The following is a 24,033-nucleotide window of genomic DNA, read 5'->3' as shown; positions in this document are numbered from 1 at the left end:
TGACTAACATTTAAATTTTATCTATCTTTTATTTTTTGTATATTCTTCTTTAAGTCCCATTTTTATCCATCTATGTTTTGATTGCGTATGTATATATATATATATATATAGTGCGCCTCATGGGGAAAAAAATCCGCGTTTTTTTGTGCGCCTTACACCTAGGCTCCAGGGGACCATTGCGCCTTAGTGCGCCTTGGTCATTTAAAAACACTAGTTTCCACACCCTCACATCCTTTCTCCCACGCCTAAAAGAGTGACCCTCAAGCAAAGAAAAAAAAGAGGCCACCTCACTCATTTCCCTATTAGTAAAAGGACAACGAAACCCAAATGAAAAGGAACAAAAGCTCCCAACCCACACAAGAAGTCAGCAACAAAGTGATTTTTTAGGGATGGGAAATGAAAAGTCACACATACACTCACACACAAATATGCATGCATGAACAAAGAGAGAGAGAGAGCACCAACCTTGTGAACAAGTACAGTCCCAGCCAATCCTCTTCGACCAGCTATACCCCGAGGTGGAGGCAAAGCACAATCATCCCCAACAATAACAGTCTTCCAAGTTAAACAAAAAATAGTTACTTGTTTCTTTTTGGAACAAGATAAAAATTTTAAATGGTTACTAAAAGTTACATCACTAAGTTTTCTAAAAATTTTAAATGGTTACTAAAAGTTACATTACTAAGTTTTCTAAAATAAATGGTAAATTTTAATTCTATTACTACTTTTACACTCTTAATTGACAAGAAGAAAAATAAGAAAAGTTACCTCTACTTTAAATCCTTCCGATTTTGCTTGCTCAGCAGCCAACCCAAAATTTAAACGATCACCAGTATAATTCTGTGAACATTTATATCAAAGCACTTCTCATTAAACTGCAAAGAAAATGTTAACAACAATTATGCAACAAGGTTACTGAGTTAGAGCACGAGATGAAAAAATAATTTTTATCATTCTTTTTTTTTTTTTTTTCTAAAGGAAACGAAATTTTCATTGATATAATGAAATGAGACTAATACTTAAAGTTACGATAATCCGTGAACAATAAGCAAAAAAATAGACAAACAATATTGAATTACAACGAAAACATTAGAGCATTCTAATTAAGATAAAATCCTGAACTGAATAATCAGCAAAGTGCTCGGATTGGAGCACAAGAAGAAGTTTTTTCTTTTAAACGGAAACAAGCCTCTTCATTGATATAATAAATGAGACTAATTCTCGAAGTAAAAGATAAAGAACCAAGGAAACAAAAAGGCTCTAGAACCAATGCTCAAAGTATAAAGTAGAGAACCAAGGAAACAAAAAGGCCCTACTTGGATCAATAGGTACACCCAGACATCTCAACTATGTTGACACCTCATAGCACCCTCATCAAATCCTAATACAAACAAACTATCAATGTAGTAGATGAGGCAATCCAAAAAGAGACAATACAACTCAACAAAAAACAACATTATGCTGGAAAAATGAAAGCTCTCCAATTTAGACATAGATCTTGAATGGAAAAATCTTCAAAAGGCTTGAAGAGAGTGCACCAAGAAGAAGGCTTCATCCGAGCAATCTCGTAACAACCCAACCAAGCAAAAGATTTATCGAGAAAGACCCTTTGGTTTCTTTCAAACCAAACTTCAGCAAGCAAAGCTATAACCGCATTATCCCAAATCAACTGGGGCCATACTTCATAGTCAGACCAATCAGGATTCATTTAACATGTTTCTTTCAGGACCAATCAGGTTTCTTTCAAATACTCAAACAAGGTTGAAAATAGAGAACCACCACCACCAACACTGTTGAACATAGTCAAATTCAAAATATAGGTGTTGCATGTCTTCATTTTCTGCCAAACAAAGCGGACAAATAGTGGGAGATAAACAATGCGAGGGAAGCTTCCATTGCATGACCAAGGAACAATTCAAAAACCCAAAAATCATTATCCAAACTCGGTAACACTCCTTGTTTAGCAGCCTAACTATTACAAAAACGAAATAGCGAGGGTTCCCAAAACATTGTTTTGACCTCAAGTGGTAATGGAAAATGATCTAAGAAGGTGCATACTTGCCGCCTAGATACTCTCGAATTATCAAACACTTCATCCCACTCTTTAGAGACAAAGAATCTATCAATTAGTGATCGAGAGATCGTGATGCCTTCACGGGATCAAGTATAGCGACCATTAGCTAGGGGCACTTCCATTAAATTCGATGCTTCAATAAATTTGTTGAATTTCCTCCTACCTTTAGTTACTCTTCCCATAGGAAAATGTTCATGAGCTCTATTGGAATTTCTATATTTGTATATGAATATTTTTTCCTCTACTGTCTTTATGTTTTTTTTCGTTTATTGTCTTTATTCTTTCCATATTTGTAAAAGGTCTTTCTCCTATATAAGAAGACCTAATCTGCACATATTGAATAAGAGAAAAAGGAGATTAATATTTCTATTCCTCCAATTTCTACATGGTATCAAAGAAAAGAAGAAAGAAACTTTTCATCTTTTTCGTGAGAACCCCCAACTGCCAACCCTGTTCGCATAAAGACTACGTTCTATCCCTACTCCTATTCCTACTCCTTCAACTACTAAAAGTACTTTTCCAATAGTGTCTGATCTCGATGTTAATTCTTCTTCTGTCCCTACTCCTTCAACTACTCAAAGTACTTTTCAATAGTGTCTGATCTCGATGTTCCCATTGCCCTTAGAAAAGGTATTCGCAATTGTACCAAACATCCTATTGCAAACTTTATGTCATATCAAAAATTGTCAAATAGTCATAGATCATTCACATCCAGGATTGATGACTTGTTTGTCCCAAAGAATAGACATGAAGCTTTAGATGATCCAAATTGGAAATTAGCAGTTATGGAGATGAATGCTCTTAAAACAAAATGGAACTTGGGAAATAGTAGAATTACCTAAGAATAAGAAACTGGTGGAGTGTAAATAGGTGTTTACCATAAAGTGTCATGCTGATGGTAGTGTTGAAACATACAAGGCCAGACTAGTAGCTAAAGGATTCACTCTATTACAAGGAAACATTTGCCCATGTTGCAAAAATTAACTCTATTAGAGTTCTTTCATAGGGCTTCAGCGCTACTACAGCGCTTCGGTCTCTTGAAGTCAATTTATATTGGTCACTTTACCAACTTGATGTAAAAAATACTTTTCTGAATGGTGAACTTAAGAAAGAGGACTTTATGAGCTTACCACCAGGTTCTGAGAAGGAGATTGGCTGTAGTAAAATTTGCAAATTAAAAAAACCTCTCTATGTTCTTAAACAGTTTCCAAAAGCTTGGTTTGAGCATTTTGGAAAAATTATGTCCAGTTATGGATTTCTTCAAAGTCAAGCAGATCATACATTATTTTATAAACATTCAGAGAATAATAAAATCTCAATTTTGATTGTTTATGTAGATGATATTATTCTCACGGGTGATGATGAAGCAGGCTTAGCTGATCTCAAGAAAAAGTTGGCTTGTGAATTTCAAATTAAGGACTTGGAAACGTTGAAATATTTCCTAGGAATAGAATTTGCAAGATCAAAAAGGGGATCTTTGTTAACCAAAGAAAGTATGTCCTTGACTTACTTAAAGAAACGGACTTGCTTGGATGCAAGGTTGTAGAAACTCCTATTGAACCTAATATAAAGCTTATGGCAGCAAAAGCAGAAGAAATAAAAGACAAGGAACGATATCAGAGGCTTGTTAGTAGACTAATCTATCTGTCTCATACACGTCATGATATTGCATTGGCTGTGAGCATGGTTAGTCAGTTTATGCATGCTCCTGGACCGACTCATTTTGAAGCGGCCTACAGAATTTTGAGATATTTGAAAGGGTCTCCTGGAAAAGGTATTCTATTCAAAATGAATAATCACTTCCAAATAGAAGTCTATATTGACGCAGATTGGGTTGGAAGTACTACAGATAGAAGATCTACCTTAGGTTATTTTTTTTAATAGGAAACAACCTTTATTAATCAGTAAAATTTAGTACAAGAGATGAGTACTTTGAGAATAAAGGCTACACAAAGAACCGAACAAGAAACCAAAGTATCAGTAGGCGCACCCAGGCATCTCAACTAGGTTGACACCCCCTTAGCACCCTCATCATATCCATCAAAGAAGAAAAGCCGACAAAGGCTAACAAAAGAGTATTCTAATGAGACAATACAAGGAAAACTTCCCAAATTGAAGTTGCAAAGAACTAAACTACCAAGACCTATAGTACATCAAGGAAATTAGGACAGTTAAGAACATTAAGAAAAGAAAAGTTGTCACTATCATCGGAGCTTCAGTTAATCTTCCATATGAAAGAACGTCTGCCAATTTAAGCTTATGTCTTGCAAAGAATAGGCTTCAAAGCATTTAGAAAGGGAGCACCAAAGAGAGGCGTTGAGTTTTGCCGCCTCAAAACGAGCAAACCAAGGAGTTTCTTTCCCATTGAACACTCTTTGGTTTCTTTCAAACCCGATTTCAACCGGCACTGCTTTCACCCCCCATTAATCCATAGTAAATTGGAGTATTTCTTTAGAATGGGACCAAAAAGTAATTGTTGCACATTGCTGCTAAATGAAATATCGAAGACCCAAGAGGTGTTGAAACAATTAAGGAAATTTTTCCAGCAATTGATGGCAAAACAGCAGTCAAAGAATAGGTGTTGAAGGTCTTCTTCAGCTGATTTACAAAGGACACACCAATTGGGGGAGATAGAGTAGAAAGGCAGCTTTTTTTGCAGCACTGAGGAACAATTTAATGTTCCAAAAAGCATTATCCAAACTGTTATATTAACTCACCTAGGGCTGTTGGACTTCCAAAGGCACTTTTGAAGACTGGCTGAAAATGGGGTGGTCACAAAAAGGTGATTAACTAGTGATTTAACTGAGAGTCATTATTCTCAAGGGACCAAATACGAGTGTCTTCCCTATTGAATAATTTTTGCTTAACCAAGAATGCTAGTAAGGATTGGAACTCTAGAATCTCATTATCTTTTAGGGCTCTTCAGAAATTGAGTATCCAAGAGGAAGTATGATAATCCCAAAATTGTGAAACAGAGCCATTGGGAAGTGTTGTTAAGCCAAAAAGGGAAGGGAAACTGTCTTTTAGATGAACAGAATCCATCCAAGGGTCTTGCCAAAATGCAATTCTGGTTCCATTTCCCAACTTAAAAGCTGCCAAATTCTCAAATTCAACCAAGATCTTGAAATACTAATCCACGAGCTTCGAAGACTGCAATGAACCTTGCCAAAAGTGTGCCAACCAAATTGGTTGCTACCATGGATACTTGTAATAACTTGACTCCACAAGGAGGGTTGCTCTTTTATAAACCTCCAGCCCCATTTGGCTAGTAAAGCCACGTTTTTAGCTTTTAAGCTCGGACTTGGAGGCCCCCAACTACTTGTTTCTTTGAGACAAGCTCCCACTTAGCTAGATGATTTAGCTTACCCCCTTTAAAGCCTTCCCAAAAAAAATTTTGATAATCCTTTCAATGGCTGAAATCACTTTTTTAGGCATCAAAAAAGAGGACATGTAGTAGGTTGGGAGGTTGTAAAGGACTGAATTGCACAAGGTAGCTCTTCCACCTCTTGATAAGTTGTATCTTCTCCATTTGTCGAGTTTTTTGTGAACTTTATCAATGACCGACTGCCAAAACATCAATTTCTTTGGATGCCCCCCAAGAGGGAGACCCAAATATAAAAAAGGAAGGTGTGCTAGTTGACAATTCAGCCTTGAAGCTACTGCCCTCAGCTGTGAATCTTCAATATTTATCCCACAAATGGCAGATTTTTCCCAATTAACTTTCTGCCCTGAGCACCACTCAAATAAAGTAATAGATCTTTTAAGATTATCTAACATGTCATCGTCATACTTACAAAATAGTAAAGTATCATAAGCAAACTAAAGAATGGAAAGTTGAATCTTATATTTCCCAACCACAGAGCCTTCAAATAGACCTTTTTTTTGTATTCTGGCAACCAATGCACTAAGCAAGTCACTAACCAAAAGAAAAAGGAAGGGAGAGAGGGGGTCACCTTGTCTAATTCCCCTTGTAGCTTTAATTCTTCCTTTTGGCCTTCCATTAATGAAGATGGAGAATATTGGTTTGGAGATACAACCCAAAATCCAAGAAGTCCACTTGGGGTGGAAGTTCCTTTCTTTAAGGGCTTTTTCAATGAAATCCCAATCCATTCTATCAAAAGCTTTTTCAAGGTCAAGCTTTAAAATTCACCCCTTTTTCTTCTTACTTCTATAGTGTTCCACTGCCTCATTAGCTGTTAGAACCGGATCAAGGATTTGTCTTCCTTCAATGAATGCACTTTGAGTTGGACTTATAAGGCTAGGCATTACTTTCTTGAGTCTTTTTCCAAGGACTTCGGCTATAATCTTATAGATTATAGTAGAAAGGCTAATAGGTCTGAAGTCCTTTACTAAAACTGCCTCTGATTTCTTTTGGATTAGGCAAATAAAATTTTCTTTGATGCAAGAATTGAGCTTTCCATTGTGGTAAAAATCATCAAATATATTCTTTAGATTGTCCTTTAATAGATCCCAGAATTTAAGGATAAATTCAATGGTGAATCCATCCGGTCCTGGAGCTTTGTTTCTTCCCAACAGCTTCACTGCTTCCTTAATTTCTGCCAAATTAAATCTGGAAACCAACCCCATATTCTGATCTAAAGAGACCCTTGGCCAGCTCAAATTCTGAGGTATATATCGTGAGCCTTGACTTTTTGAGTAGAGATTACTATAAAAGTCTATAATTAGGGTTTCCATTTCTATGAAAGTCTTTGTAGCTTCCCCTTGATCATTGATTAATTCTGTTATTAGGTTTTTCCTTTTCTTGGCTGCAAGGAAACGGTGAAAAAAGGCTGTATTTTCATATCCCAATTGTAACCAATTCAGTTTTCTCTTTTGAATAAGATCTCTCTCCTCTGTTTGGTAAAGGGAAATTAAGTCTGCTTTTAGGAAGATTCTTATATCTTCCTCAAGAGAAGGTTCCTCTTGATACTCTATTATCATATCTCTTCTTCAAATTTCTTCTAATAATGCCTCTTCATTAGCTTTTTGCTGTTTGGTTTTCTCCGAATGCCATCTTTTAAGGGCTTGTTTCAATCTTCTTAATCTGTTTAAGAACACAAAACCAGCCCACCATTGCTGATTTTCTAGACTTAAAGATCGTTCAATAATTTTGCAGCACTCCTTATTAAGTAGCCAACTATTACAAAATCTAAAAGGGAAGGGGCCCTATTCGACAGCTCCAGCTTCAAATAAAAGAGGAAAGTGGTCAGAAATTGGTCTTGCTTGCCTTGATACTCTTGAGTTTTCAAAAAGATCATCCCAATTACTTGTGATGAAGAACCTGTCGATGAGCGATCTTGAAGTTGTCTCTCCTTCTCGTGACCAAGAGAATCTTCCCTTTGACATGGGAATTTCAAGTAGATTTGCATTTTAACGAAATTGTTAAATTGTCTGATTTCTCTAGTTGCTCTTCCCATTGGAAATCTTTCTTGCCTTCTTCGGATACAACTAAAATCCCCGCCAAGGCACCAAGCACTTTCACAATTTTCTACTAATGATGTTAATTCAGCCCACAAATTTCTCATTTCCCTATGACTGTTTGGTCCGTATACATTGGAGATCCAACAAACTTTCTTACAGATGGTGCTGCATTTTAGAGTTAGTGAGAATTCTGCCTTGATAACCTCCAAAACTGAAATCTTACTTTCATCCCACAAAGATAGGATGCCCCCTGATCTGCCTTGTGATTCCACAAATGCCCAGCCTACCTCCTTGGAACTCCATATACTTTTTATGAAAGGAAGATCGAAGCTGTCCTTTTTTTATTCTTGGAGTAGAACTACATCCGGATTTATCTTTCTCAGGAGTTTCTTTATAACCAGTCTTTTTGTTTTATCGCCGAGGCCTCTAATGTTCCAAGAGATGATCTTCATTTAAGATTTCTGGTTCAGAAACTAAGAAAAGGAGGTAGTAATCCAATCCTGATTAGGAGAGGACAATATCACAAATTTCCAAAAAGGAATTGAGCTCCTGAGGCAAGTTATCAAAGGTTGGGGGGGCTATATTCTCTGGCTCGTGTACCTCTTCATTTTGGAAAAAAAGGCTCAAGTTCATAACAGCTTCGTCTTGGTCTTCATTATCCTTGATTTTGAGATCATGCTCCTCAAAATCCAACTCTTCACTGCTAACACTGACTATTGAGACTTCATCAAAGCCTTGTGAAAGCCTTCTTGACTCAGAAAAATGAGATCCTTGCACGGAAGGGAAAGAAGGTTCTAAATTTTTGACCAACTGAGGAGTGAGTGAAGAAGAACAATTAGGAAAAGAAATTGCTGACCTTTCTGTCTTGGCAAATGGAATTTGTACCCTGGCGCAACAATCTTCCAAAAGGTCTGAGTTTGCAATTAAAGACCATGATTTAACAGAGGATCTTCTTCTTCTTGCAAAGTATTTGGGGAATGGTTTGAGGAGGTGTGAGCTTCGACCAGTGTATGCGTCTGAATCAACTACCAAGTTCTTCAGGGTCTTTTCAACTTCCGGAGAGATAAACTGAATAGTGGGAGGCTGAAATCCAAAAGGTTGGCTGACTAAAGTCTTCAAATTAATTGTTGCCTTATTAAAAACATGTGTTGGAGTGTTCATAATTACACTGGACTTTTCGTTGCCCAAATTAGGAGAGAGGGGCCTAAAGGCACTTGAACCGGCCGCTTTTTCTTTTGACTTTAAGACAGGTGACTCTTCGGCTTCTTTTGAATAAATTGTGGCTTCTACTTGGGGGTGATGTTTCGAATTCCGTGGTTTTTCAAGGGGTGTCTTCTCCACTACCAAACCAGGCATTAAATCCTTGTGAGGTGGTTGGTCTGCATTCTGTAATAATTTAAAAGAGGACTTTTCGGTTTCTTTGGATAGATGTAAGTCTGATAATGCAGGCTGACCTTTCAACTTCCTAGGCATCTGTTGCTTATTCAAAAAAACAGAGGGGTTTCTTGAAAACTCTGGTTTGGACTCTTCATCTTCAAGGAATGACCATTCATTTTCCAGCTCATTAACCATGACTCCTTCATCCTTCATCACTTGCTTCAATCGGACTAGATCAATCGGATTTGAGAAATTGTGTATAAATAAATCATCTTTAACTAATGAGGGAGGATCTAAACATTGTATATCTCCCAAATTCAAGAATATACTCCCTCTTGATTCATCTTTAACTTCGATCGTAACTGGCATGAATCCACATAGATTCCTAGCAACCTTGATTCTTGCTTCAGCACAGTTGATGAGGTTTAGTGTATCTAAAGCGATTTTTTCCATTCCTCCAAAGTAGGCTCCAATGGCTTCAAACACGTTTCTGTTCCAATAATCCAAAGGTAGATTTTTTATTGAAATCCATCCCCCAAAACCTTCCATAACCATAGGTCTGTCATGCTTGAGTTTGTTCCATTTTTCAGAGAGTAAATGGAAGGGGCCGATTGATTGCCATTTGCCTGGTTCATCAATCAGCTTTTCAAGAGAACCTTGGCTTAACTTGATGAGAGCTTTGTCTGCAAATAAAGGGTTAATAATGACTTCCGATTGAAAGGTCTGATTCAAAACTTTTGATATTTCCTTCCAGTCATTGAATACAAATAATCTCGAGATAATCCATAGGTTGTTGAAATCTTCCTTAAGCACTTCAGAATTCTTTTGAACCCAGATGACCTTCTTGCTCTGTTTCGAGAGGTTTGTATTTGGGGTCTTCCTCTGTTTGCTGTTCAATTTAGAAGAAGTTTCTAAGATAATCCCCTTGAGCTCTTCTTTTCCTTTTACCACATCCGCAAAAATTGAACCAAATTTGACTTGAGGGCTTGACACTGTACCTTTAGTTTTCTTTGAAAGCAGACTAGGATCCTCAATTTTTTTAAAAAAACTTTTAATCATTCTTAAGAAGAGAACCAACCTTGATGCTTTGGACCTTCAGGTACGTGAAGAAAGCTTCGACCTCCGGTTGACGGCCAAATAACAAACCTCAAAACCCAGCCTGATGTATCCTTGAACTTGGATAACTTGTGACTCCATCGCAGCCTCTATCTTTACTGAGGAAATAATTGTTGTTCAAGTTTGCTGCTAGCTTAGAAGCCTCCTCTACCATCCATAGCAGTTGTGTTTTTGATAGGGACAGAACCCTACAAGCTGCCATATCCTCAATGAAAAAACGATTCTGCTCAGTCCAAATACAGTAGTGATAGCCATTTATCTTACAGCTTTCGATTTCCATTGAGAGTAACTTGAATAGTATACTCTAGTGGAAGGAATGTTGGTTGGAAGAAGGGAAGGTTGCCCAAGGAATATCGGAAGGGGAAGGATGGGACGGGGGGGGAGGGGAGGGGAGAGGAGAGAGGATAGGCCTGATCTACCTCAGGTTATTGTTCCTTCATTGGAGGAAATTTGGTTACTTGGAGGAGTAAAAAAACAAAATGTGGCGGCCAGAAGTAGTGCTAATGTAGAGTTTAGAGCCTTCGCTCATGGAACTTATGAAAGCATATGAATCAAAAGGATACTTGAAAAGTTGAAGATTTATTTGACTATGCCTATACAGATTTATTGTGACAATAAAGCTGCAATTTCTATTGTCCATAATCCAGTTCTACACGATAGAACCAAACATATTAAGGTTGATAAGTATTTTATTAAAGAAAAAATCGAAGCTAGAACAATATGTATTCCTTATCTTCCTACATCAAAGCAAATTGTTGATGTGCTAACTAAAGGCCTTCCAATGAAACAATTTGACAGATTGATTGACAAGCTGGCTATGGAAGACATCTTCAAACTAGCTTGAGGGGGAGTGTTGGAATTTCTATATTTGTATATGAATATTTTTTTCCTTTATTGTCTTTATGTTTATTTTTTCCTTTATTGTCTTTATTCTTTCCATATTTGTAAAAGGTCTTTCTTCTATATAAGAAGACCCAATCTGCATATATTGAATAAGAGAAAAAGGAGATTAATATTTCTATTCCTCCAATTTCTACAAGCCCAACAAGTAATATTGAAATCCCCACCAATACACCATGGCTTTGAGTAATAATCCAAGAGGGAGGACAATTTTGGCCATATAAATCTTCTTTTATAATCAATTGAACCATAGACATTTGTAACCCAACAAAACTTTCTGCAAATAGTCGTGCATTTAACAGACAAAGAGTATCCTCCCATGAGAATTTCAGTAGCCGTTATCTTACTTCCATACCACATTGTCGAAATTCCACCTGAATTGCCAAAAGATTCCACAAAAGCCCATCCAACTTCTTTGGAACTTCATAAAGATTTTATGAATGCCATATCAAAGCCTTCCCTCTTTGATTCTTGGATTAGAACTAGCTCTGGATTAAATTTTTTAAGGAAGCTCTTAAGCATAACCTTTTAGAAGTATCCCCTAGACCTCTAGTATTCCATGAAATAATCTTTATACTCGTTGCATAGACTAAACAAATTAAAATACTAAAAGAATCTAAGCATCAACCAAACTGAACAAGAAGAACCTGAGCATCAACAAAAGCTTCAACAATAGAGACAAGATGGGAAGGGATTTCAATGGTTTGCAGAGGAGTAATACTAGAAACTCTAGCCTCATCTACCCTTAAATCTTCTTCTTCTAGAAGATTTAAGGGTGGTGGTGTCTCGGTCTTTTTGGTTAGTGTCTCAGTCTTCTCGGTTCTTTGGAGGATTAAGATTCCTAGAAAAGTGAGGTTTTTTACCTGGCATGTTCTTCACGGTCGTGCTAATACGATGGACTGGCTGATGAGGAAGTTGCGCTCACTTATTGGATCATTTTTTTGTCTTCTTTATCGAAAGGCAGAGGAAGATCTGAATCGTATCCTTTGGCAATGTGAGTATGCTAGTTTTATTGGGAGCTATTTTTACAGACGTTGCCTTTCTATAGCTCGACAAAGGACTATCAAGAGTATGATCGAGGAGTTCCTCCTCAATCTGCCGCGAGGGAAAAGGGTCATTTTTTTTGGCTTGCAAGGGTGTGTGCGATTTTATGGACCTTGTGGGGAGAGCGGAATGGTAGGACTTTTAGAGGGAAGGAAAGGGACCCAGTGAGATTTGGTCTTTTGTTCGCTATCATGTTTCTTTTTGGTCATCGATTACAAAGATCTTTTGTAATTACTCCATAGGCATTCTTTTGTTTTTTCTATACTCATGCTTGTATTCTTTCATTTTTTTTCTTAATGAAAGTGGTTCTTTCTATCAAAACAAAGCATTAGACCCATTCCCAAAGTTATCAACATACTCTAACTCTTCTTGAAGAGCCTCTGCCCCAAAACTGCTGACACTCACTGTTGACTCTTGATCTGATTCAAGTGCCTATTTTTCTAAGTAATTGTAGAGCTGCTCGGAATGCTTCTCGAAAATTGGACCTTTAAATCTACAATTTTGAACACAGCATGTTGAAACTTTTGTGGGGGAGGGGGGAGTTTAACTGATCTTTTAGTTGCTAACTTGGGCGCGAACACAACATACTTCTAATAAATCTAGGTTGACACTTTCGGCTACTGATTTAAAAATAGAACTCTTCTTTCTTGAAAAATGTTTACAGAATGTCTTCAATAATCTCAAGTAGTTCTTGGGAGTAGAGAACGACTGAGATAGGCCCGGGAAGTGGAAACAACTAATATATTGTCTTCTGTTAAGTTGAAATTAGTACGAGGACCCCCATTGTTAATAAATCAGCCGCCAACCATATTCTTTGGAGAGATAACGTCATTGCAATTATCGTCATTTGTACAAGGGTTAGTGATCTGTTGATCTTCCTTTAGAGGAATACAATGAGTCTCCTTTTCTGTCTCAACATCCTAATCATCATTTGGGGATTTAGTTCATTGGTTATAGAATGCAAAACACCAGCTTCTTTCTCTTTCCTCATTGAATTATTTGCTTCACAAGATGGATTTACGTTAACACCAACAATGTCTTCAACCTTTTTTTGCTCTAGAAAATTCTCTGAAACAGGGGAATACAATTGTTTTGATTTCGACGAGAACTTCAACTTCTGAGAGTCCTCCTTACAAGGGAATGAAAAGGATCCCTTGAAAAAGTCTAAATATTCTGGGATGATGCAAGGAAATCCATTTCAGAACTTAATGAACTGAAGTCAAGACCTTCATCTTGCCTAACATGATTCAAACAAACTAAATCAATAGGATTCATAAAATATTTAACAAACACTTCTCCATAAATATAACTAGGTGGGTCAATAATCTCAATATCACCAAAATTTAAGAATACATTACCCCACTTTTCGTCTTTAATCTATATAGTCGAAGGCATAAATCCACATAAATTCTTCTTGACTTGAATTTCCGCTTCAGAACAATTAAGAAGTTAAGCGTTTCAGATGCAATATTTTCCAAACTCCAAAGTAAGTTCCAATGGCTTCAAAAGTACTTCTACTCCAGTAATCTGTTAGGAACCCTCCTAACAAGAACAGTACTCAAAAATATAGAATAAACTCAAGGACAATTCAATTATAAAAAATAGGAAAATGTATTGAAATATGCTATAAACTCACAAGCAAAATAACAAGATAAACCCTAGCCTTTCGAGAGGGCTAGACTCTCCCAAATTCCCAATTAGGAAATCCTCACATAAGATTCTCCATACTCTTACTCCCACCCCACTTCCTCTATTTATAACCAAAAGACCTAACCAACCTATTAACTATTTACTAATTTGCCCTTCTATTAACCATACTGATATTCTACTAATAACTCTATTATATCTCTAACTAGGTCTCTTACATAATCCAAGGGAAATTTTTATATGGAGATCCAACTTCCATATCCTTTCATTAACAATGGCCGACTATGCCGAAACTCAACCCTTTTTTGAACAACAAATGAAATGGACCATATTCCTGCCATTTACCTTGGAATTCAATCAACTCCTCCAAATTTTCTTGATCGATTTCAATCAGAGCATTTTCAACAAATGGCGGAGTGATAATAAATTTGGTTTGGAAGTACTCTTCCAGTAATTTTGCAATCTCCCTCCAGTCATTGAACACAAACAGCCTTGAAATAATCCAAAGATTATTGAAATCTTCCTTAAAATCTGCATTTTTTTGTACCCAAAAAGATTCCTGGCTCTGTTTCTCCATTAATAAAAAAGAGGTCTGTGGCTGGCTTTTCTTCTTCTCAATAATCATACTTTATTGAAGGCAAAACAGAGGACTGTAAGTTACTCTCTACCTTCACTATATCTGCATAACTAGTATCTGTTCTTTGAAGATGAAACATTTTGTGATTGCCTTGTTCAACTGTCTGTGGAATCTGTCGAACAAATGAATCTCTTTTCTTCTTAAATCCTTCTAGCATTCCCAAGAAAGAGTGTCCACCCTGCAGCAAAGTCCCCAATGGAATGTGAATGAAGAATCGACCACTTGATGCTGGCCAAACAACACATCTTAAAGTCCAACCGGATGAACCTCTAAATTTCGACAACCTTGTTGCTCCTAAACCGTCGCGACTATTTCTTGAGAAAAATAGATTACTTGGACCTTGAAGTAGCTCTGGTAAATTTTCCGCGAACCAACTAAGATGAGATTTGGATAATATGATCATCAGGCCAGAGTCATACCATATGCAAAAATATGAACAAAGAATCTTACAACTTTCTACTTCCACGACTGAGAAACGCTGGTGACTGAAGAAATACGCCGGAAAGAAGAAATTTTCACCGAGATAGGACTAATAGGAAGAATGGATTAGGGAGGAGGGAGCAAGCCTCCATGCCATTCGATTGGAGGAGTTTACAAGACGAAGCTTTAACACGAGCAAACCAAAACAGTCATCCCATGGAAACAAAGTATTTAAAAAGCTCTTCAGTATCCTTTCAAACCAAATATCTAATAAAATGCATTTCCCAACAATAGCAATAGGCCACAAAATGTTTGATGCCAACAAAAGACCAACTAGCAACTGGAGAATGTTTTCCTTGAAAATGTTGGAAACAGCCCACTCATCTGATAAATAAAGGCAACAAATGGAAGGAAGGAAATATGTGATCCAATGATCATGATAAAAAATACTATTCGGATCTCGTTTCCCAGCTGAAAGTAATTAAAGAATCCACTTGCTGCAAAAGGGCTGATACTTTCTGGAATAGAAAGCCCAATAATTCTTACTCAAAACAATCTAAAGATGAGAAGAGATGGCCCATTGCTGTATGGACTTGCAAAAAGAAGGGTTCAACAACATGAGAAATTTAAAAACACTACAAGACTAATGAAGGATAAGAAATTTCAGACCTTCACGATGAGAAGACATCCCATAGGTCCAGTTACAGCTCGAATTCCCTGAAATTTAACTAGTTTAAATGCAAAATGATAACATGTCAGAAAGCTAGATCGCACAGTTAAACAACCAAGAAAACATACAGCCAAAATCGAATCAACTGGCGGAGAGGCAAAAACATCCCCACAAATAGCTGCTGTCAGCATTCCTTCCCCAACAAATCCAGCATGTGCAGGCTCATGTCCACTTCCACCGCCTGTATCATGAATTACAGAATAGAGAAATTAGCATCATAAAAATAAATAGATCTATTCCGAGAAAGCAAATGTACTTCCATGCTTCTAAACAAATGTTTCAATTTTGTTTTACAAAAGGAAACAAAGCTCTTCGTTAAGAAAATGAAAAGAGAGTAATGCTCAATGATACAAGAAGAAACCAATAACGAAATCATAAAACAACATACTAAGAAACATAATGTAGCATAGCAAGAACCAAAAAGCTCCTCTGACATGCTCTTGCACTCGCTTTCTCCTTTCTTCCGTCATAGTGCTTAAAATAGTATAGTTGTATTTTTTTTTTTTTTTGACAAGAAACATCTCATTGATATAATGTAAATGACTACAAGTTCAAATGATACAAACTCCCAAAGGGAGTGGGAAAAAAAATTAAAAACAATAACTACACCCATAAAGAGCACAACTATGAACAAGAACTTCTCATAGACCTAAATGAATAGCCAGTACACTTCTATAGAATTAGTGCAAAAATAGCAACAGAGCTGGAATGAAGAACACCCTATGAAATTACCTCTCCAACCCTTCTTCCTTCTTTCTTTTGCAGCCTTTTTTCCCATTTTTTCTATTTTTCTTCTTCCTCTCATTTACCTCCTTCCACGGCCCCGATTAGAATCTCCTCCGTCGTAACCTCATCTCCAAAATCTTCCACCTCTCTCGCCTGAAACTCCACTCCAACACCCACCGCGGGAGCCTCCACTCGCTCGCTCCTGCTTGAAATCACAGTCCCAAGGTGGCACCGCCGTCGTTTCCCTTGTGGACCATTTTTGGCCGACGATGATGGAGTTATCAGTATTTATGTGTTTTGAATCGAATTGAATTCCATCCCGTTCTATCGTATTCCAGAAGATAAAGCGAGAAGCTAGAGGAAGAATCTGAACAAAGGGGGGAAATTGAAGAAAAAAATGACAGTTGTGCCTAATGAGGAACAAGAAAAAAAAAAGCGAGAGGAAAGAACGAGCGAGAAGCGAGAGGAAGAATCTAAACAAAGGAAAAAAATCGAAGAAAAAAGTTGCAACTGTGTCTGATGAGGAATAAAAGGAAAGAGTAAGAAGCAAGAAGCGAGATGAAGAATTTGAACAAAGGAAAAAAAGTCAAAGAAAAAAGTTGCAGTTGTGTCTAATGAGGAACAAAAGGAAAGAGTGAGAAGCGAGAGGAAAAAATGAGAATTCGTTTGAGCGCCAGGCCCTTGAGCACAATCTGGGGATGAGATGGTAATTTCACACGCAACTGACATAGGTAGAATGCCATTTTTTTAGCAAATTTGAATCTTGGGCTAAATTTCATTTCGGCCCCTAAAAATGGGTCTTCCATACAAAAACCCCCTATTTATCCTTTATTGGTGGTAACTTAGTCACTTCACAAAGCTAAAAACGAAGTGTGGTGACCAAAAGCAACATTGAAGCAGAAGAATGTAAGGCTTCAAATCTATGGTATCTATGAAGATATATGAATTAAAAGGCCACTTGAATAATCAAAAGTTATTCGGAAAACACCCATACAAGTTTACCATAACAATAAGGTTGTCATCTTTATAGCCCATAATCCAGTGCAACATGATAGGACAATATACATTAAAGTCGACGAACACTTCATAATATTAGAATATTTCTTAGAATTATAGACCTGATATTATGGCGACTTTGTTATATGTTGCACTTGAAACATCGGCTCGTAAAACAACCTTCACCTGTATTGCCATAAAAGGATTGGTCAAAATTAGTCTTGGTATTACAAAAGACTATTTCCAAATCAAATAGGGTAGACAAACATACTAACCTTAGGAAAACCATCCAAGTACTGTAATCCAGGATATGTTTCCACCAAACCCTCAATAAATTCTGTCACCACATCTGAAATGCATCCATATAAGAAGAAAGAAAAAAGTTAAATGAGTCCTCGCTCTTTTAGATGTAGCACATCTATTCAGGTTAAGAAAGAAACAATGAGAAAGGAGAAAAAGAAAAGGCTTGGTCCAATTCTTGTCATATCATGAACTCTAAAGAGTAAAAACTAAGGGATCACACCCTTTGCAACTACCAATCAAAATCTAATGTAGCCACTCTCCTGCCATCAACTAATCCAATAATTCTCCAAAATAAATTTTATATCTTTTGGAAAAGGTAATGGAAGTTTTCATTGAAATGATTTTCTTTATAGAAACAATTATTTTCGTTGAGAAAAAATGTATACAAGGGCATACAATAAATGAAGCCCACAAGGAAGAAGAAGAAGAGGGTAAAAAAAAAAAAAAAAAAAAAAAACCTGGATAAAGGGTTTCCACAAGAAGTCTTCGAAACCGAAGCCCAAAGAGAAACATGAAACCTCACCAGAGATCAAACCTCATTAGGGTCTTTCTACACACCACGAAACACTTTGTTGTTCCTCTCCCCCCAAAGATCCCACAATAAAGCTTAGGGGTGAGCAAAGCAAGCCGAACGGCCAAAACCAGTTGAATCAACAGCACAATCAGTTTTAATAGAGAGTCGGTCGCCAATCGGTTTTGTTATCCAATAAATCGACCAGTAGGCCACCCATTCAAGGAAAGTAAAAGTTTTCGACCATTTTCGACCAACTCCATTATCCTCATCTCAGTTTAGAGCCTCATATGACCAAATGGATTTTATTTAAAATAAAAAACAAAACATGTTGCAGCATTCTTGTTGCCTGGCTGTTGGCCTTCCCAAGGCTGCTACAACGTCTTTTGGAAGAGAATGATGGTGAGTTCCAATAATTTTTAGTCATTATTATCTTCACTTTGTTTTATATTTATATTATTTTAATTGAATCTTAAAACTATATCTTTCTTTTATTGCTTTTTTTAAGCTTTCAAGTTAGATGCGTTTTTTTCTTCTTTTTCTTTCTTCTTCCTTATTTCTTAGCTTCTTTTATTTTCTCTATCCCTCCTAGTCTGCTATTGCTTTTCTTTCTTCTTCTCCCATGTTCTTTTCTCTTCTTCCTCTCTTCTAATCTTTTGCTCTTCTTCTCCCATTTTCCTATCTATTTCCTCTCTTTTTTCACATACTTTTCATTCTCTTACCATAATCATGAAAACCGATCAAAATTGACCAACTGGTAGAGTGATCGGACGTTTGGCATACCATCTTCATGCAAGACTGATAGAAACCGAACCACCAGAAACTGACTAGTCGGTGATCAACGCCGATTTAAGCCTAAAACCGACGTCAACCGACCGATGATCATACCTAATAAAGCACACACCCCCGCAAACCAAAGAAAACAAACTTTCTCTTTGAAAGACGAATGGAAGAGGAACTCTCCAATCATTGAATGAACATCTTCGACGAGCAAGTGCAAAATCAAACTCCTGAAAGAAATCATTACAAAATGATCTTGCAGCTGACACTCCCAAAGAAGGTGATCCATCCACCCTCCGACAAAGGATGCAACAAAAAGGTGGTTTAAGGAAAGCATCTTTCTCAAAAGCCTCTCCATCATGTCCACCCGACCAAGCCAAACTTGCCATGAAAAGAACTTGACTTTCTTTGGAATCTTCTCCATAAAACATTAAAGACCGACTCAACAACAAGAGAGGGATCCGATAAAATCCTAAAGAAAGACTTACAAGAGAAGCCCTCCATGGGGGTGGGACTCTAGACACAAACATCCTTTCTCCGAAGCCTAAAGTTGAAACCCTCGATCAAGGAAAGAAGAAATATCACCACTCTCGTTTCGTTTTCCTAGCGGACAAAGGCCTATGGGAACCAAAAGAGAAAGAGACCAAATTCCCCGACCAAACCAAAAAATTCGACACCCGACAATTGAAATGATGAAAAGAGACTAATGTTCAAGATACAAAGATTCAAAGATATAAAAATAAGACGACAAAAGATTCTACAGTAAAGCTAAAGATCTATGGAAAGAAAACTAAAGCAATCCAAATAAAGAAACGATCTTGAAGGGGGGGAAATAGGGAAAAAAAGGTACTCATGAAAATTTGGTTCCATGGTGATATAGGATCAACACAGGCAACCGTGCTAAAATCCCAACTATTGGCGTGTGTTATGAACTCGACAATCAAAGGAAGTAAGAACGTGCAAACAGTAAAAAAAAATCGTGACAGAGACTTACATGATTCCCTGACAATGTGCTTGCTACGTCCACTAGCAAGGGGAGAGGATACATACATACCTACATACATTTGTGTGTGTGTGTGGCATCTCTTTGAGCCCTAGACCCAAAATCATAAATAACAAGGCTCTAAATCATAAATAACACGTTAACGAGTACAAATTAGGTTTCAAGGCACTAGACAGCAAATTCAAGTTATTCCAACACAGTGCATGTTGTCTGTTTATTTATCTATGCCATGAGTATCAAAAGAGCTCTCTAGAACTCAACTCTAAGAAGGGAAATATTTGATTTAATCAAATCGAGAATCTAAAAACGTCCAGAGGTTTGACACTGAATCTAGAGACTACAAGCAAAAGATATTTCTCTTCACAAGCAGGTGAATCAAAAAAATAGGAAAGGAAAATAAAAAAGAACTTTAACCTATTTGTCAAACATTCTTACTTTTTCATTCGTTTGCGTGCATATATAGGACCACAACATCGTTCTGACGCTTTTATCGAATACAGATGTGGAGGTAATAAAAGAAGGGTACGTTATATCCTTCTTGGTTGATGGGGTAAAAAACCAGAAAAAATGACTGGAAATCAGGAATTTTAGGTTTTTACGAACTAATAGTACGAACGAGTAAAGTAGATTAGAGGTCAGTTAACACATTTTGTTTTCTCTCTGCTTCATTGCGAGTATTTGATATGCAATTATAATTAAAGATGAATCAGAAATACGGAATACAGAGTATATCTGCAAATGTAGACAAGTAGAAGCTTCTTCAATTGTCCTTTCTCGATACTGAATCAGCAGACGATCAAAAAGTCGAACAAACGAAATCGGCGATAGATGGGATGGAAAGAGAAAGGGATCAGGTAAATGAACAATGCCGAGCAGGAGAACTGACCGTCGGGCTTGTTGATGAGCTTCTTTCCTTGAAGGGCCATGCCAGCAAGTCACAGATGTTTCCTTGGCTCTATCGACCTTTTTAACTTAGGAGCTAAAGACCTCGAGGCTCTTATTTCTCGGGTTGATTTTTCACCCGAATCGCATCCAGTCGATTAACCGCCTTTTTCTTTTCCTTTTTTGTTTCTATGATTTTTTCGGTACAATAAAGAGAGTTCGAGATTCCTTTTCAAAAAAGAAAAAGTAAATAAATAATAATAAAATAAGAAATTGGAGATTCAAACACCCATCTTTAAATTGCTAACACATACTATCTCAAAGATTGAAATTCGGATCTCTTAGGGACTGTTTAGACTTTCAATTAAGCTTCAACTATTAAAATCACTCATTACTATAGTAAATATTATTTTGTAATCTCTAATTAACTACCGACAACATTATTTCAAAACTTCTCTTACTACAATATTTACTATTGGTTATAGTTTTTACTATTTTACATTCATCGTTTTTTTTATTCACTACATTATTTACTATTTCTTCCTCAAACTAAAATAGTTTACATTTCAAATACATGTTATTATAACTCAAACTAAAAAATTTATACCTCAAACACGAACTATTGCAATCCAACTATAGTAACCACTAACTATAATAACCAATTCATGCTCCAAATGCTCCCTTGATGACAAATAAATACTATATACAAATTGAGTTATGTCAATTTTGATTAGTTTATAAGATTAAAAAATTTATATTTAGTTTTTCAATAAATTTTCAGTTTAATTTTGGACTATTAAAATTTGAAAGTAGATAATGATAAATATTATCACATGTTATAAATTATATATAGACTTCAACATTCAATAGTTTTCTTTATGTGTATCGTTAATAGTTTATGTGTTTACATAAAGTTTTATGCTGTTCAACTTGTTCCAACAAAACAAGAATTAGAATCAACAATATTCAAGTATTTTATGGAATTGGGCGAGAAGGGACATGAAGAGAGAGAGAAGGGGACAAAGGAGAAAGAGAGAAGTAGGAGCAAAAAAACGAAGTTTGTCGGAAGAACTACTTGAAGATGTTGAACAAGAAGATGAAGGGCAGAGATTGTCAGCAGGAGAAATGATACTATAAGAGATAGAACACTTGAAAAACGACAAGATTAAATGAATGACAGAAGAGGTTGGAGCAAGGACAACAAGAAATTACTAGATTATTGTGATGAGATTGATGTCCTAAATCTTGTGGGTCTCGTAGTTTGTAAAATTTTTTACATGAATTATTGATTTGATAAAATAAGAAGCTATTTTATTCGATATTTAGTTTGCGTTAACTCGATCCAATAAATAAAGATTTAAGATTATTTTATGTAACTTAAACATGTATGTGATTGACGAACAGGTGGATCATGTCTAAATAATAACCTGATGGTTTGTAGTACATAGATAAGGTAGGATACCTTATCCTGGTGATTAGAATATGACCCACTTTGTAATTTTAATAATAGTTGTAAAGTATTACAAAAAAAAACTTCATCATAATAGTTCATGTGGAGATATGTGAGTTGAGGTATCATATATAAAGAGTTTATATAAGACCGGACCGCGAAATGATTAATGTCTCTTTATGACGCCGTTACTTGAAGAGATTAACATTTCAATAGGATGACCATAGGTGACTCGACGTTAATCATGAGTGAGTTGTGAACTCCCATCCATGAGGGTGATCCTTTGATTTGTATGGATGAAAGTGGTCAGCTTCATCAACTCAATAAGCCTACCATTTTGGGAATTTGTCAAGAAGTTGGGGACACAACTACACAATATGAAATTCACATCTACAGTGCGAGTAGTACAATTTTAGGTCTTTAATAGAGTGATCTACAGTTAATGAATGTTGGTTAATTTAATTAAAAATTTTAATTAATTAATCTTGTATCATTAGAGCTTTTGATCGGTAGGTCCATAACGTTCCCTTTTTAACTCACTAAGGGTAAAAATAAGAATTAATTAGTTTTAGATTAATTTGAATTGTTCAAATTAAATAACGGGATTAATTGTATAAGATACAGTTAATATAATGCATATAGATACAGTATAATATAAAGTTAACTTTTTTAATGAGACTAAAAAATTATACTTTATAATACAAGAGATAAATACTTGAATAATATTCAAATATTATTTATGTGAATGAGATTTGTATAAAACTATAGGTTAAAATTTATATGAATGAGATTTATATTAAAACTATAGGTTATATAAGATTATGTGTTTGAATATGATTCAAAGGATATTAAATATATAATATTTAACAATTAATTAATTAAATGTTAATTATTAACTTTATTAAATTGATTATATATTATTTTGTTTAATATATGATTTAAATCAATACATAAAATCAAAATAACTCACAAGGGAATTATTTTGTGTAATGGTGGAGGGAGTTATTGAAGGAACTCTAAAACTAGAGGACCTTTGAGCGGAAATGGATCGTTCCAAACTCCATTGTAAAATAACTCAAAATCATACAGAAACGATTATGCATTATAGATAACTTACGACATGCTTCTTATGAAAAACAAAGAATAAGAAAGACAATACCTTTGAAGAACTCTTTCTTCACATATTTTCCTCAATCAAACTCGAACGCAATGAACAAGAACTGGAACTCCCTCGAACACCAGCAACAAGTAAAACACGATCCTCGATCCTCGAACAGAACTAGACACCACCACAAGATTACCTTGGTATTCTTGGTGTGAGAAGCTAAGAGTTGTGAGCTCTAGTTGATTTTGGATAGATGGAAGGAGAAGAGTGACAGAGGAAACGATCGAGTAAACGATGATGCAATCATGTAAAAGATGAAGGTTTATCACATAGACTCGACGCTTGATCGTTCAGTAAAGAATACTATCGTATAGTAAACTCGATAGTTAATCGTGTAGTCACTTGTTAGTAATCTGATTAATCGTGTTGTTCTCTGAGATTTTGAAATTGAATTTCCTTTTATCTCAATTTGCCATAAAACCGTGTATAACCACCCACTAAGGTCGGTTATTGAAGAAAAAGAAAATCAATTATCTCATAATCAATAAACTATAAATAAATACAATAACTAACTTATCATATTTTATTTATAACCTATAGTTTTAATATTGCACCATATACAATACATAAACCATAGTTCTTTTTCTCTTTTTATGGCATTTAATATAAATCATATTTATATTAATTCTTCCAATCAAATAATAATGTATCAAATACATCATATCAATTATATCATCTATAATTTAATCCAATCAAATAATAATATATCAAATACATCATATCAATTATCATCTATAATTTAATTAATTTAATTATATCATATATAATCAAATTCCCTATTGTTAATTTGAACATTTCAAACTAACCAAAAACTGATTCTCAACTTGAATTCATTGAGCTACCAAAGGGAC

At 35.9% G+C, this 24,033-nt stretch overlaps 1 protein-coding gene across 8 annotated transcripts in view; it reads right to left on the bottom strand.

The window, feature by feature from the left end:
- The window catches only part of LOC120082424 (putative 3,4-dihydroxy-2-butanone kinase), a 66,996-nt gene extending 46,248 nt beyond the window's left edge, over positions 1–20,748 (bottom strand). For 2 of the 8 annotated variants that reach the window (XM_039037581.2, XM_039037584.2), the window contains exons 1-7: positions 19,677–20,057; positions 17,364–17,437; positions 17,211–17,274; positions 15,435–15,547; positions 15,306–15,353; positions 769–840; positions 466–555 (exon numbers count right to left, since the gene is read on the bottom strand). In XM_039037581.2, coding sequence (XP_038893509.1) covers positions 466–555; positions 769–840; positions 15,306–15,353; positions 15,435–15,547; positions 17,211–17,274; positions 17,364–17,437; positions 19,677–19,746 — 531 coding nt within the window. In that variant the 5' untranslated portion in view covers positions 19,747–20,057. Of the gene's footprint in view, positions 1–465; positions 556–768; positions 841–15,305; positions 15,354–15,434; positions 15,548–17,210; positions 17,275–17,363; positions 17,438–17,849; positions 19,655–19,676; positions 20,058–20,120 lie in introns of those variants that run through there. The other 6 variants (XM_039037586.2, XM_039037587.2, XM_090316520.1 and 3 more) reach the window with 6 other exon arrangements.
- Positions 20,749–24,033: the final 3,285 nt, after the last annotated feature.

The sequence above is a fragment of the Benincasa hispida genome, chromosome 8, assembly GCF_027475165.1.
Source record: "Benincasa hispida cultivar pf3 chromosome 8, pf3_genome.v1.1, whole genome shotgun sequence".
Classification (NCBI taxonomy): Eukaryota; Viridiplantae; Streptophyta; class Magnoliopsida; order Cucurbitales; family Cucurbitaceae; genus Benincasa; species Benincasa hispida.
The sequence above is the reverse complement of the archived record's forward strand: the minus strand, read 5'-3'. Positions and strand labels throughout refer to the sequence as shown.